General features: G+C 33.7%; 1 protein-coding gene across 1 annotated transcript in view; it reads left to right on the top strand.

Annotated features, from left to right (window-relative positions):
• The window catches only part of LOC120425971 (E3 ubiquitin-protein ligase AMFR-like), a 75,394-nt gene that overhangs the window by 32,894 nt on the left and 26,305 nt on the right, over nucleotides 1-16,195 (top strand). Inside the window, exons 3-5 of the mRNA XM_039590625.2 lie at nucleotides 5,127-5,219; nucleotides 9,595-9,678; nucleotides 9,753-9,833. Coding sequence (XP_039446559.1) covers nucleotides 5,127-5,219; nucleotides 9,595-9,678; nucleotides 9,753-9,833 — 258 coding nt within the window. The remainder of the gene's footprint in view (nucleotides 1-5,126; nucleotides 5,220-9,594; nucleotides 9,679-9,752; nucleotides 9,834-16,195) is intronic.

The raw sequence follows: 16,195 nt of genomic DNA, 5'->3' as shown, positions 1-16,195 counted from the left end.
TTTTGCCTGCTGAATCTGAATCCGGGTCCAGAATTGGGTCCTAAAATGAAGCTTAGATTGCTGATATTATTGTTTACAGCGATAAAGCTTATTTTTCTGAGTACAATGACCCTTTGTACGACCACAAAGAGTTTAAAATGGATTTTTAAATCAATTTTGAAAAATTAACCTCGCGGTCCTTCTTGACAGAAAAGCTCCTACTTGACAGTTCGTTCCAAGGGGACCATAGTTGATCCATCGAAAAAATGTTGTAATGTCAAAAAAAATTTTTGCATTAAAATGAAAAAAAGTGATCAGAAATGGTTTTTAATCGTGTTTTTTACCGTTGTACATAAAAATTTACATAGGACTTTAGTACCCAATTGCTCCAAATGGTCCCAATTTTTAGATACACCCGTTTGAAATGTTAGTTTAGGCCAAAATTAGCTACTTTGTCGACTATTTTACAAAAGAACTATTGAATAAACAACTAAACCAATGTATCTTTTAGTTCACGTTTTCCCCTTTCTGAAACAGCCCTGGTTTTTAAAATTCGATTGTTCCTGTATACGCATATTTATAGCCATTTTAAAATTATATTTTCAGTTGGTTCTCATTCAAGTTTTTCCAACTTGCATGCAAGTCATATTATGCTGGGATATCAAAAATAAAAATCAAAAATGCTTTGCAGAACGTTAAATAAGTTTGTCTCGGTAATCTAATTGATCATATTTCATGTATTTTTGTCTGCTGAATCCATTCCCATCATTAGATTTTTTCAAAAAGGTCAGATTTTTGAGTAAAAATTGAATTTTCGATGATTTTTTCAAAATAAAATCTATTTTATGCTAAAGTATGACTTAGAGATGACTAAATGTCGATGTCTCGTCAGTCTAATTGATCATTTTTAATGTATTTTTGTCTGCTGAATCCATTCCCATCATTAGATTTTTTCAAAAAGGTCAGCTTTTTGAGTAAAAATTGAATTTTCGATGATTTTTTCAAAATAAAATCTATTTTATGAGCAATTCTCTTTGAAATCGTCCGATATCGACCATTTTTATTTGTTATATTTTTTTATTTGGCTCAAACTTTGTGGGGGCCTTCCCTATGACCAAAGAAGCTATTTTGTGCCATTGGTTCACCCATACAAGTCTCCATACAATTTTGGCAGCTGTCCATACAAAAATGGTACGTAAAAATTTAAACAGCTGTAACTTTTGAGTGAATTTTCTGATCGATTTGGCGTCTTCGGCAAAGTTGTAGGTATTGTTGTTGACTATTGAGAAAAAATGTACACGGAAAAAAAATGTTAAATTCTTTATTAACATTTTTTTTACTATAACTCAAATTCCCAAAACACGTATTTTTTATTTTCGAGAATTTTTGATAAGTTTTGGAGGACAAAAAAAAACCCATTTTTTTGAGCCATAGAGAAGTATGGTCAAAAAATCTGCGAGTTATGAGTTTTTGAAAAGGCAGTGATTTTTGGAAAAAATCGAAATTTCATACAAAACAAAATTTGACCTCATTCTTTAATGTTAAATTTAATTTGCAATCGAAAAGTACAGATTTTTGATAAACGGCTCCGTTTTCAAGATATAGCCACCCAAACATTCAATATTACGCCCTTTTAAAATGTTAGTCTTGATTTTTTTTGAAAATTTTGTTTTTGAATAGATCGGAATTTTCGATTATAATCGATAACAACACTCTCTACTTTTGGCGATCAGTAAATTGGTTCCACTTTGACAGTTCAAAATTGAGGCCGTTTTGCGAACCACTATTCAGCACCCAGTATTTAACTATAGAGCAATTCAAGCTCAAATCAGGAAATTTTCTGGTACTTTTGTACCCGACCCTCTCCGATTTCAATGAAACTTTTTAGACATGTTATCCTTGGCCTATATAAGCCATTTTTGTGTATATGGAGCCAATTGTACACTCGAAAATGACATTTGAGAAGGGCGTAAGTAATATAAATATTTTTTTTTGTAATTTAAAAATTACTGTATCTCAAAGCCGATACATCATAGCAAAAAGTGGTCAAAGACAAACTTGTAGGAAATTGGACGGGCTTTCTGAAAAAAATACACTGAAGGCAAAATACAAGCAAACTCCATGAGATTATTCAATTTTTAAGTTTAAGAGTTAAATTTGAAAGTTATGTCATGGTTTTTTTCGTTCAAAATTTTTTAGGAAATGGCCTAAAATGATACAAAAAGACTCACGAAAAATGGATGTCTCTGCTAAAAAAATACAAAAATCATTTACTAAAACTGTTTTTTTTAAAGTGGTCTAAACGTAAAAAAATTTCAAAAACCGATAGTGAGAATCGATTTCCCAGACAATTTTGCATAAAAGTCTCCATATTGACCATTGTCCTATGGCCAATCCTTGTGGAGATACAAGGGTTTAAAAAAAATGTTGAAAAAATAGTTTTTTTGTGGTTTTTTGCAATTTTTTTAATTACAGACTTGACTTTTAGTCTCGAAAATAATTTAACGGAAAGCTCGTCTGATTTTCTATAAGTCTGCCTATGACAGCTTTTTAATTTGACTCGTTATAATATTCACGTAAGCTTATTTACTATCCAGGTTTCTACCACACTGAAAAAATATACTATACTCAGTTATGAGCAATGTAATTAGATCATATCTGGAAGCCCATACATCTAATTCAAATGCTGTTAAAAACAAACTTATAGGAAATTGGACGAGCTTTCCGGTTAAAAATATTTTCGAAACTGAAAAATCAAGTCTGTCATTTAGAAATTGCAAAAAAAAACATGAAAAAACCAAATTTTTCAAAAAAAATATTTTCAAAACCGCTGTATCTTCACAAGGATTGGACATAGGACAATGGTAAATATGGAGATTTTTATGAAAAAAATGTGTGGGGAATCGATCCTCATCATCGGATTGTGAAAATTTTGACGCTTAGACCACTTTTCAAAAAAAAAAAAACAGTTTCAGTGAATGATTTTTGTATTTTTTTTAAGGAGAGACATACTATTCTGCAATTTCCGTAAGTCTGTTTGTACATTTTAGGCTATTTGCTCAACCATTTTGAACGAAAAAAATCGTGACACCATCTTCAAATTTAACTTTTAAACTTAAAAATTGAATAATCTCATGGAGTTGGCGTGTATTTTGCCTTCAGTGTATTTTTTTTTCAGAAACCCCGTCCAATTTCCTACAAGTTTGTCTTTGATCACTTTTTGATACGATGCATCGGCTTTGAGTAACAGTAACTTGAAAAAAAAAAATCAAGAATATTTAAAATACATAAGCTCTTCTCAAATGTCATTTTCGAGTACAATTGGCCCCATAAACACAAAAATGGCTTATATAGGCCAAGGATAACATTTCTAAAATGTTTCATTGAAATCGGAGAGGGTCGCGTACAAAAGTATCAGAAAAAATCCTGATTTGAGCTGGAATTACTCTATAGTTGCAAAATGAAATCTGAAAATGCAAAACAAAAAAATCCTTGTCCGAAGTCTCAGAGTACTGCTCAGCACATAAGTTTCAATTCGTTTCACTCTTCAATGTTCCAATAGCCGTGCGGGCTAAGGCGCAGTCTGTGAGTGCTGGGTTTGAATCTCGTCGTGTTCTATTTCTCACAAAGGTGATGTGCATGTTTTTGCATGCGATTTTAACATCGGTTTTGTTAGTTAGTGAGGATCAAAAACGCTTTTATTTCAATGTTTCGTTTTCGTTTTTTGTTAATGTTAAATTTAAATTTTCTTAATTACAATAAATCTAGTTTATTTTTTCGAAAAGTGCCATCAGCATTTCAAAAATGTACTCTAGAAATTATATTTTATCCCAACTCTCTCCTTATGATTTATGTTTTCCTCCGTTTGACTCGCGGGCGTCGGATCTTGTTTCTGGTTCCGAAAATGATTGGCACAAAATATGTACATATTTGGGCCCGGCCAATCGGCGTTTGCGAAAGCCCCAAAATTACAGCTTGTTGTGCGGTTACTTTGGGTGAGCTTGCTGTTTTTTTTCAGTTCACAGTTGAATGTGGATAAACAGGTTTTTAATGTCAATTATCGGTATCAATTTGAATCGCTTTTTGCCGATCACGAAGATTTCATCATGCTAACATAAGCACTTTTTCAACGCCATCATCGCCTGTTACACGGCGGGAATATTCCAAGTTCACAGGAAGTACATGTCGGTGGAACTGGTTTGAGTTGCTGAGTTGTGGAAGCTTCATGAGCTGCGATGAATATTCTAATTTCGTAATGATTTTCATCTCGAATGGTTGATAAAAAGTCTGGAATAGCACTTTCCCCAAAATGAAATTTATTTACTCATAAAAATTTCATAAAACCTTAAATTTAATGGTCTTGAGTGGACCAACATCAGTGGCACAAGATCCAGTACGAATAGCGGGTTTTTTTCCCCACTCTGCAGTTTGCTTACATGACACATTAACGGGAGAAAGCTACTTTTATGACATGCAAGACACGATTTCCACGTGGTTGTCGTTGCCGTCGACTTCCATCGCAGATGCGTTAATTAAGTAAAATGCTCTGGAAGTTTTGGAAGTTTTTATAGATTGTCGAAAGGGCGTATGTTACGAAACTCTATTCACATACGCCATATGTGTTTAAATAAATCTAGAGTGTAAAAATTGATTTTTAAGGTCAACTACACCCACAAGAAGGAATTGCTACAGAAATTGCCAAACAACTCTTGCTACACTAAATTATAGCACATCGATTCTATGCAATCCCCAGTTGGGTGTAGTGTTTGAACGTTTATTGTATAGTTATAGTGAAAAAGAAGTACTTCCTATCATAAACAAAAAATAGTACTTAAATTCGCTTAGTTTCACCTTCAATTACCCAACCTAGCCATCCCACTAAAGCCATTTATGTTCATCGCTGGTCATAAAATGTATCACTCCAATCGAATCACCTTGTACTTTATAGCGGTGCAAATTACTATCAATTTGTTGCCATCAGCAGCAGCAGCAGCAAAAAACGTCATCACAACCATAAAAAAGTTCCAATTCCTGTTCCTCCATCGACAAAAATCTAAACCAAAAGAAGAAAATAAAGTGATGATTGAATCTATTATCGTTATCTTAATAGTTTCTTTTTTCGTTCTCAATCTTTCCTCCAATTTCAGACACTAATCAACATGGCGTATTGCTGCTTGATTTTGCTCGGGAAATCCATCCAGAAGGTCGTCTTCGGGGAGCTGCGAATATCTGAGCAACAGGTGAGTTCAAATTTTTTATCAAATGGGGATCAAAATTAAATTTCAAGATTCTTAAATAAATCTTTTTTTTTTTTGCGAAACATGATCCCATTCTAATCCACTTATAAAGCTGGTCAAGGTTCCACGTCAGATTGGAAACCTTATCTAAATGATTGATTATAACGTTTGTTTCAAATCTGCCAAAATCAAATCACCCCTCATAACAAGGGTTCCAGTTTGCGGTGGTTTTGACACTGAACTTTGACAAGGACATCGACAGTCGTGAATCATGTTCGGTTCGGCTCAGCATTTTTGTTTTTTGCTAACTGCAGCAAAACTGTGCTACTTAAAATAGAACCCGGTCAGCCGTAAACGCGCTGGTTTTTATTGACCACAGCTTTTGGGCAAAACATTAAGCTTGAATGGCCCCTTAAGCAATTGACGTTCACGCACACACTTACACATGATTGCAAAAAAAGCTTCCTGCACAGATTGTGAGATTTAACTATTGATTTTTTTAAATTTTCGAGAAAATAAAAATAAAATTATTGTTATTTTTCTTATTTGACGTTTATCGCTGAAGTCGCTCCCTCAAACCACTTAACTCAATTTCGTCATAGTTGTTTGCAAGCAAGATTTTCGTGCGTAAATGGAACCGATCGAGTTTGATTATCAATAGTCGCTGGTTGGGTGACTTGTGCTGGTGAGACCACTCGATGACATGGCACAAAATAGGTTCACATGGCCCTCAAATGGGAACGCTTTGGTCACTTCCCTGTTAGGAGATCAGTTCTTGTGGGTTTTGAAATATATCGTTCCAAGTAGGGCAAGGTAGACTTGTGTAAACAATCCTACAAAGAAAATAAAAAAACAGAATAGCATCAAAAATAGATATTTGTTATTTATTCATAGCTGAAAATCTTGCGATCTATTTTTACATGGCTGTGGCTTCACACACCCACAATTTTAAGCCGAGAAAACAGCACTTCCAAAATCAAATGACAGAATAAACCTCTCGCGGGTGAACCTCCACTAAATTGTGTTCATTCGTTCGTTGAAACAGTTCATCCCATTGAGTGGCTTATATCGGCAAATGACCATCCCATATTCATCGAACCGTGGTGGCCGATATGGTGAAGGCGCAGACTTGATGAGTCAAAGGTCTTGGATATGATACTCGGTATCGGCACTTTTTTGAAAAGAGTTTTTTTTAAATGAACCCATGAGAATAACGCTCTCAGCAATCTCGGGAATTATTCCCTGGATAACCGCAGAAAGGAACTTACTTTTGCTTCAACATATATTATTTAAAACTTAGTTGATTTTAAATTAATCATTTATAGAGTTTTATTTAAAAAGCTCTAGGTTAGAATATTTCACTCAATTTTGATCAAAATCACTTTTCTGTCTTCTTATCTTTTAGTGGCTGTTGCAAATATGGAAGTTTTTGGTCCAAATTCATAGAAAATTCGCTACTGAAAAATTCATTAGAAAGATTGGAATATTTCAGAAAGGAAGACAATCTTATGGGAAATTGGACGAGCTTTCCGGTGAAAATATTCATGAGACTGAACAATCAAGTCTGTCATATAAAAACTGTCAAAAATAATCAAAAAATCATTTTTGCAATTCCGTCGTGAAACAACTTACTTTTCCTGTCATTCTTGAACGACGAAATGGCCTACTTTCTGTACCAAAAATAACAGAATCGAATAGTAACACTTTTCAAAATAAATGCTGAAAAGTTCTTCTTTTCAGCACTCAAACGGGTGCTGAAAAATTGAACTTTTCAGCACTTGTTTCAAAAAGTAACACTTTTCAACATTTTTTTGATTTAAACGATTATTGACAAAATACATGAAAATTTGACATAAAATTTCACTCAGTGTGAGTTTTTCGGAATTGCAAAAAATGTTGTATGGAACTCGTTGCAAAACTTGATTTTTTCAGCACTCTTCGTATTTATCCAAAAAAATCCTCTTTTTGCAATTTGTTGCATAAACTACTATTTTATCTACATTTTTATTTTTAAAACTGCTATAACTTCACATGGCAGTGGTCAATATGGAGACATTTATGTAAAATTGTCTGGAGAATCGATTCTCGTAATCGGTTTTTTTTTTAAATTTTGACGTTTAGAGCACTTTAAAAAAAAAAAATAGTTTCAGTAAATGATTTGGAATTTTTTTAGGTGAGTTGCTCCAGCCTGCATTTTTCGTGAGTCTTAGGCTATTTTCACAAAAAATATGAACGAAAAATAATCATGGGCTCATCTTCAAATTTAACTTTTAAATAATAAAAAATAATAATTTTAAGAGAACATATATGAATTTTTTCATTAAACACTTATTTTTTGCTAAAATTTGAAAATTTTCCTTCATATAAAAAAATCAGTTGCAGGTAGATGTAACATTCTTAACCATCACAAATTAAAAAAAAAATGATTGTAATGATTTCAAATCCTCAATACTGGATGAGGCACCTGTTAAGGGGTTACATACATGTAAATCACCAAAAATGTCAGAGGTTGGTTTGAGAACTCAAACATTTTAAATCTGTTTTCAGGACTTTTAAATATACATTTTCAACTATTAACAAAATAAATTTGAAGACATCATTGCTGAGATACAGTTATATGAAGTTAGCATTTTCGAAAAACGGGTGCCACGATATCTCAACACTGCCTTGACTAAATCGGCTCAAAATTTTGGTGAAGACTCGTTAAACCGGTCCTGTGTGCATGACGAAGGCCGATTTTCAAAAAGTTTATTTGAGAAAAAAGATAAAAATATGTTTATGTTTTTCATATAAAAAATCTAAAGTTTTTGATTGTTGTATTTTTAAAAAATGCAAAATTTCAAAATCGGTCTTGCGAGTCTTCACCCCAAATTTCAGCCAATTTGGTCTATCCCATCTCGAGATATCGTGGCACCCGTAAATCAACTCGGTGTTCAGAGAAAAACGCTCGCAAAGTTTGACAGTTCGCTTTGCGCATGGCAAAAATTTCAGCTTAAATCGTCTGTAACTTACTTTAATCATGAAACTTTCAGGAGGGTTTGAAAATCATCTTTTAAGTTGATTTAACAAATTTTCTGTAGTATGAAATTTTGTGATTTTTACATGTATGTAACCTCTTAAGTTTTATTTTTAAATTCAACAGTTTTGAAACAATCTCCATGACAATTATAAAAAAACAAATCTTTTAATTAAATAATTAAACTGCAGCGCTTCATACTTGAGTATCTATCTTGTAGTTCTTCAAGTTTAAATCAGAATTTAGAATGAATCTGGCAGAGTCGTTTATAAACAAATATTTAATTTAGTCAAAATTGAAGTTTTTTTATCTCTTAGATGCTTGAAAAAAATTATAATGATTGCAAGAGTTTTTTAAAGTTTGTTTTATGAGTAAAACTAGTTTGCAAAGAAAAAATGAATTAAAGGTTACCGCTTACATTTTGAAATTTATTTTTATTTAAGAAAAGTTATTTTTCACTTTTTTCCAAATTCGTTTGAAACAACAAAAAATTATGAAAAAAATGATTTGTGCTTGAAAACGGTTTTTTGTTATGCAAAGCTCACATAGCTAGATATCCTTAAATTTGTCAAATAAAAAATACGAGACACATTTTTCAGGCCAAAATTCCTCCTGATCAATTTTAAGCCATTTTGAAATTTTAAGTTCCAATTATCGTATGAAATTGCTGTACTATTTGGAATGTTTAAAAAATTATACTTACTTTTTATTCATTAGTTGTTCGCGAAATAATATTTTTTGAAAAAAATGTCTTTAACAAGGGAAAAGCTGCTAATTCCAGCGTGCCTCTAATATTGCCATATCAGCACTTTGACGTTCAATTACAGCTCATAAAACGCGTTTTCAACTGAAATCGAGTGAAAAATAGCTAAATAGGAAGTGAGCCAGCAAGTTTCTATCGAAAAATTCACAAAATACGTTGTTTAAATAGCGAAAATCAGCAATTTCGATTGAGTTATGTGCGAGTGCGTAACCTGCCAAACATACGTGAATTTCTCCTAAATAATAATTTTACTCCTTGTCAAATTTTTCCTGTTTGTATATAATCGAAATATTTGGGCTGCTCAACTCACACCCACCCACCACTGATTCAGTTGCCCTCTTACACCTGCAACAATAAATGTCCACAGAATCAGCTGATAAGCGACCGTTTAGACCGACTGACTCCGCGCTGTTTTGACTGTTCAAACCACCCAAATCAATCGAATCGATTCCTTTGACGACACCAGAGGTCGGCTCCAAGGCTTTAAAGATACGGTAAATTTGTCACGCAGAGCTGAACTTTGACCCCGTTTTTTGTTCGAGTATCGAAGGAAGAACGCAATTGATTATTAACACTTTTTATTCTTCTTTTATCCGCAGCACATGAAGGACAAATTTTGGAACTTTATCTTCTACAAGTTCATCTTTGTGTTTGGCGTCGTTAACGTGCAGTACCTTCACGAGGTGAGTACCTTCAAATCATTGCGTTTGATTGAATTCAATAAGTGAAGCTTTACCGTTTCTGCTTGTTCGCACAGGTCATCCTATGGGTGTCATGGTTCTCCGTCCTTGGGTTCCTCCACCTTCTGTCGCAGCTGTCCAAGGATCGCTTCGAATACGTAAGTACCTTTAAAAAAGTGTCAATTGCGTCTTACCCCGAAAAAAAAACATTATTCAGAGTTTCGATCAATCATTCTCAATTACCCAAGGTTTGACTTTTTTGTTGTTTGGAATATTCCACCTCCACCGTCGTCAAACTGTAATTATCTCGGGAGTCATCGTCGCCGTGACACCTCGGCTGCGTGAGTCACTCGCAGTCATACGGGAAGATCGTCGACGACAACGCCAACCAACGGTTTTATTAGAGGGCTTTGTTTTGATTGCTCACACACATCATGGCACAGGTAAACACTCGCGCTGGACAAGGTGGATCAACGCGTCATTTCTGACTGTACGGTTAAGCACCTTCTGGGCTGTCGAATGTGCACTTACGTCTTGATTAAGTGACGCGTGCCTCTTCTTGCTGGATGGTTTTATTGGGCTAATGAGGAGGTGTCTTATTGTATGCTAAATTGGCTTGGGTGGGTGGAGTTCATACATAATATGTGAAGTGCTGGTATTGTTCAACAGTTGCACGTGAGATAAGACAGCGAGCTTGCGAAGAGGTTACTAGAAAGGGCGCAACCTCAAAAAGTTTAACGTATCGTGATGATGGAACTTGTAATTTTAGTGTTGAGATAATTGTGAATGAACAAAAGAGGTCACGCGTTCGTGGATTTATCAAGTCCCATGATGCCGAGTGTAATTTTATTTTACGTGAGAATCTTCAACTGTCTAAAAATGGGGTCAGCACACTCTTCAGCTTGAAGTTCCAAAACGTTTGATGGGCGGAACTGATTATGACTGACCTGCAGCGCATATTGCGATTAAAAGTGTCAAATTTTGGCACTCAGCTGACACGGCTGCGAATTGTGGTGAGTTAATTCTTGGACTTTGAAAGATGTTTACGACGCATTTGTGATTAAATTTTCTTTTAATGCAAATGATGCATGGTTCGACATAAATTAATGTTTTGTAATTTTCGGATTAGTTTTCAAAAAGTCGTAAGAGCCACCGTGACCTCTGACACTAATTTTCGTTTTTTGTCAAAAATAAAACAAAATTTCATTTATTTTTAGTTTGGGGCACTTGAAAGACATGTAGATGAGCAATCTCGAGCATTTTCGATATTGGTTTTTCGTAAGTAGGTCGAGTACCGATAAGGCATTCTGTTTACCAGGGTTGTTAAAATATCAAAATATCTGCTCTCAGCAACAACAATTATCCCGCCTGAATATTCATGCCTCAAATACAACTGCTCTTCTCTCCTTATCAAAACTCTCAGCGCCGAAAATAACCGAACACGTTTTCGTGTTTACGCACTCGCGATTGTCATTTTCCCTTTCTCTCTCATTCCCACTTCCACGATCATCCTACCGCAACAGCCTTTACCCACAAAAGCCGCCACAAAATCAATTTCGCCAACGCAGTTTAACAGGACGTCATGCGTGGTCGGTTCCTAATCGCCATCTCGCGTTCTTTCATTGCCGTTTTCGGAGAGATTGATGGACTCAGCGGTGAGTGCGCAGAGTCGTTGAAAAGAGAAGGAGTGATAGAGAGAGAATGCCATTGCTGGGAATCACGAGACACAAGAAAAGATCTCACATGCTATTGAGAGATTCGACAGAAACGTGCACGCATCCTGGTGGCGAGTAGAAGCACTACGCAACGATGTTCGGAATGACAGCTTGCTTGGAAATATTATTTTTTTTTTGCAGTTTTTGATTTTTATTTCCTTCAAATATTTTTTAACGTCGATGAAAGTTATTGTAAAGTGTGGCAATCGCATAAACGAATCGAATGATGTATAAATATCATAGGGGCTGAGTTAATTTTTCATGTTTTTTCCTCAAATTTACCAAAAAGATCTTTTGAAAAATTGATTTTAATAATATTTATTTGATTGATAATGCTCCTTATGTGTGTATTATTGATAGAACAAACTATTACAGTCATATTACAGCATAATTACAATAATTTTCTCAAAAAATTGCTAGTTATTCGAATTTTTCCAAAAATTTCCAAAAAATCACCAAAATGCATTTTTGAGGTCAATATTTTGGTCAAACGGGAAGAAAAGTAAAGTTTAAACACTTTTACATAATATTTCATCATTACTTTTAACTTTTGCAACATTTAACTCAAGTTATCCAAAATATCAATCATCTTTTTAGAAAAATCGTTTAAATAAAATACCAGTCACAATTAATCACTACAAATCACCACGCATTATGATCGTTAGCAAAGTTGCCACACTTTGCAATACCCCACTTTTCTGAAAATGCTTTATTTTTCATTATAAACGCGATTTTTCTCTAAAAACTGCTCAAACTGTATGGGGGCTGTCATTCCGAACACCGCTGGAACAACAGCGAACCTAGCGGAAAAAACGTCGTCGAATTCTTCAATAGTGATGGTCGCGGTACTCTCAGATTTTTTGATGCAAAGATAATCAATTGATATCTTTTTCATCACTCATTTGCAGCACTGCTGTTTATCAATGGCTCTTACGGTTTTTTGATAACTAATCCGAGAATTTAGATTTATGAAAAGTTGAACAGGCTAGTAATCCAGCAAATTAGATTTTTTTTTATGATTGTCTAATTGGTTCAATTTGTTGGTAAATTTCTAATAAAGTCCGATACAAAAATATATGGTATAAAACAAGGATCGATAAAATTATCGTCGATAATAATAACGATAATGGTTATCGTTATCGTTGGGACGATGCGTATTTTGAAAATGTGAGTATTTTCATCATTTGCGTTTCTCTTTGTTTCGTCGTCGTCGTCTGTCGCGGGTGGCAATGAACGGCCATGATCGACAACGACCGACTCCTTAAAATCAATGGTAAAATCACTATATAACTCGTGTTGGTTACAAGCAAACCCCATATGTTTATGTATCAAAATTTTTGTAATTGTCTGCTCTACAACTTTCTATAACATTGCTACACTCTAAAAAATAATCCTGCACGAAATTTTAAAATGAAAATTTTTATTTTAGATGAAAAAAATATCCTTTTAGGTTAATGTGGATTCGAAAAGCACATTAAATTTCTCTTAAAATGAAATGTTCCGAAATTTTTTACAGTCGAGTAACGGAAAATGGCAGAGTTAAGAAATTTTTTAATGTTTTTTCGATGAAAAATACGTTTTTTTTCGAAATTTTTAGTACGCCATCAAATCAAGCGTTTGATTTTACATGAAGGTCCCTTTGACACCAAATTTCCATCTCATCACCATTTCAGGTTGCATATTATTGAAAAACATGTCCATGTGGTCAAAAATGGTAGGGGTCGTACCGCCCCTACGTCACGAGATATCAAAAAACGGACCTCGGATTGGTGATCAGGGACAAAAGTTACCCCTTAGGATAAACTTTCACGCAAATCGAAGAGGGGTCGGGGCAACTTTTTCCGATTTCGTGTGAGTTGGAAGAGAATTACTCATTTAAAAAAAACTCTAATAATGTGAAAAGCATGCAAAATTTCGCTTCGTTTGAAACGCATTTTGCAAAACTTTCGAAAAAATACGGTATCTTGTGAAAATTTTAGAATAATACAAAAAAAAAATAAAAAAAACATTCAAATTTTTGCTTTGTTTGATACCCATATTGCAAATTATGAAAATTTGAGTATTTTCGGAAAAATACGTTTTTTTGTGAACAATTTGGAGTACATATTCATCCCCCGAAAATTGCTAAATTTTCAGAAAATATATTTTTAGTGTAAGCATTGAAATTTTGCATGATATGGTTGAAATAATCGATTTCTGAAAGATTTTAAAAATAAGTTTTCGCCCATTATCCATATGATAACGATATATTATCCTAATCGTTCCGACGACAACAGCAGAATTATCGTTATCGTTATCGAGCCTTGATAATTTTATCGTTTACAACCTTGGCAGAAAAAATTAAAAAAAAATGATTTCTAAATAAATTTCTAATAAATGTGAATCAATTGTACAATTTAAAGCCGTAATAAACTTACTACTTGTGTTTTTTTTAATTGAATGTTAAATTTTATCACACTTACTTTCAAAATGCCCCAAAGATCCTGATATTTCAGATTTTTAAAATTGATCAAATTTGAGTTGACTTAAAATAATTTAAAATATATTTTGCTGTTTTTTTACATCTACATTTTAGCGTCAAATTTAAAAAAAGTAATTTAGACTTTAAGAGCTTTTTGCCTTCCTCACCTTACTGAGGAAAGGCTATAAAATCACTCGAAAAATGAACTTCTTAATTCGACCTCGTAGACCCACCTTCACGTATACCTATCGACTCAGAATCATGTTCTGAGCAAATGTCTGTGTGGATGTGTGTAGGTGGGTGGACAAAAAAATTGTCACTCGATTATCTCCAAACTGGATGAACGGATTTTGACCGTATTAGTCTTATTCGATCCGTCTTGGGGTCCCATAGGTCTCTATTTAAAATCAGCAAGTTTAGTTAAGTACTTCAAAAGTTATGCTAAAAAAACGATTTTGGCGAATGTCCGGAAGATTGTAAAAAGGGTGGTTTTTGCAAGAAACCTTTTCATGTTATACATTTTCAGAAAGGTATTAAAAAGACCTTTCCAATGAGCCCAAAACAATGAAGATCTGACAACCCTATCAAAAGTTATTAGCACTTAAGTGTTATTTATACACTTTTTGGAGGCCGGATCTCAGATATTTCTGTAAAAATTATGTCCGGGTTCATCATGCGACCCATCGTTAGTTAGATAATTGAAAGACCTTTCAAATGAGCCTAAAACATCAAGGATCTGACAACCCTATCAAAAGTTATTGGCAATTAAGTGTTATCTATATATACTTTCTGGAGGCCGGATCTGAGATATTGTGATAAAAATATTGTCTGAATCTTCCATGTGAACTTTCGTTGGATAGGTTTTTCTTTTTATCAGACCTTGCCGATGAGCCAGAAAAATTGAAGGTCTGCGAACCCTATCAAAAGAAATCAGTAATAAAATTGATTTGTTAAACATGTTAAGGGAATGTTGCTATTTTTACTGAATGTATTGACTTTATGAATGTGAGGAAGGCACCAACCACCTAAAGGTGGATTAAGTATCGTTTTTATTCTTAACATTGTTTTTTTTATAAATAAAATTGTCTACTATCTTATTGAAGTTTTGCAGCGCGACTGTGTTTCAAATGTAGGTGGCGCCAAAATGAGGTTACTTGCCAAAAATCGTATTCCTTTCTGCTAGATTGAAAAACAAATTCGCTTATTTCTCATGATTCCCTGCATCAATCTTAATGAAACTGGTTGCAAAAGACGAGAAAATCTTTTTGCTTTAAAATAATGGACATCAATTTTTGGGCGCGCAAAAATTTGTGACCTTGTTCTTTAAAAAACATGTTTTGGAATACGAAAAAATGAGTTTCCCCGTATATATTAATGAAAATAACAGTTATATAGTTGATAACAGATGTGTTAACGTATATTCAACAATTTTTATTGATTTTAACAGACTTTCTTGCCACTTTTTACTATCTTTTTCTAAATTTACAGTTTTCCATAGAAAAATCAAACAAATATTGGAAAGTTGTACACCAAATTGTTGGAAATAATTATTCTCATATGAATCCGGAATAAGTTTTATAAAAATGTTGATTTTGAAGGAAAAAACAAGTTTTTTTTCAAAAATTATAGGTTTGCGCTATTTGTTCATAGGTGGCGACATGTGTCTTTCAGCTTTGCTGCAAATCCTCTATACTTCAGATTTTTAAAATTGACCAAATTTTAGTTTACTTAAAATCTGGGTGCTGAATAGTGGTTCGCAAAACGGCCTCAAGTTTGAACTGTCAAAGTGGAACCAATTTACTGTTCGGCAAAAGAAGAGAGTTTTGTTATCGATCATTTAAAAGTTTTGTTAGCAAGAATGAAAAATATGTGGCTTTTGAGGACCTAAAGTTGAAGTCGAGAAATTCTAAGAAAGTTGAAGTCGAGATAGTCCTCAGCCAGAAAATTTATCTGCGACATCGCAGAATGACACTCTCGCCGTAGTTCTTCGTCACCCGTAAAAAGGAAAACCCTCTTCTAACCGTTCAATACTTGAAAACACACGCAATTTTCCAGCAAAAAATGTAAAAAACTAGACAAAATAAAACACATTCTACTGATTATAAAACAGCTCATTTATCAGTAAGAAAAAAGTCATGCTTGTGCTTGAACATCCTCCTTCTTTATAGATGTAAACAAAGTGGGATCATTCGAAAATCACGTTACGCATTCTCTCTATTCATCACCCAGCTTAAAATAATTTAAATCATCATATTACAAAAAAAATACGGATAATTTTTATATGTTTAAAATATAGTTCATTCAAAAACAAAAGAAAAACATTAAAATTGTGTTAGCTGGAAAT

This window comes from Culex pipiens, chromosome 3, assembly GCF_016801865.2.
Source record: "Culex pipiens pallens isolate TS chromosome 3, TS_CPP_V2, whole genome shotgun sequence".
Classification (NCBI taxonomy): Eukaryota; Metazoa; Arthropoda; class Insecta; order Diptera; family Culicidae; genus Culex; species Culex pipiens.
Note: the sequence above shows the minus strand (reverse complement) of the source record. Positions and strands in the feature narration are given on the sequence as shown.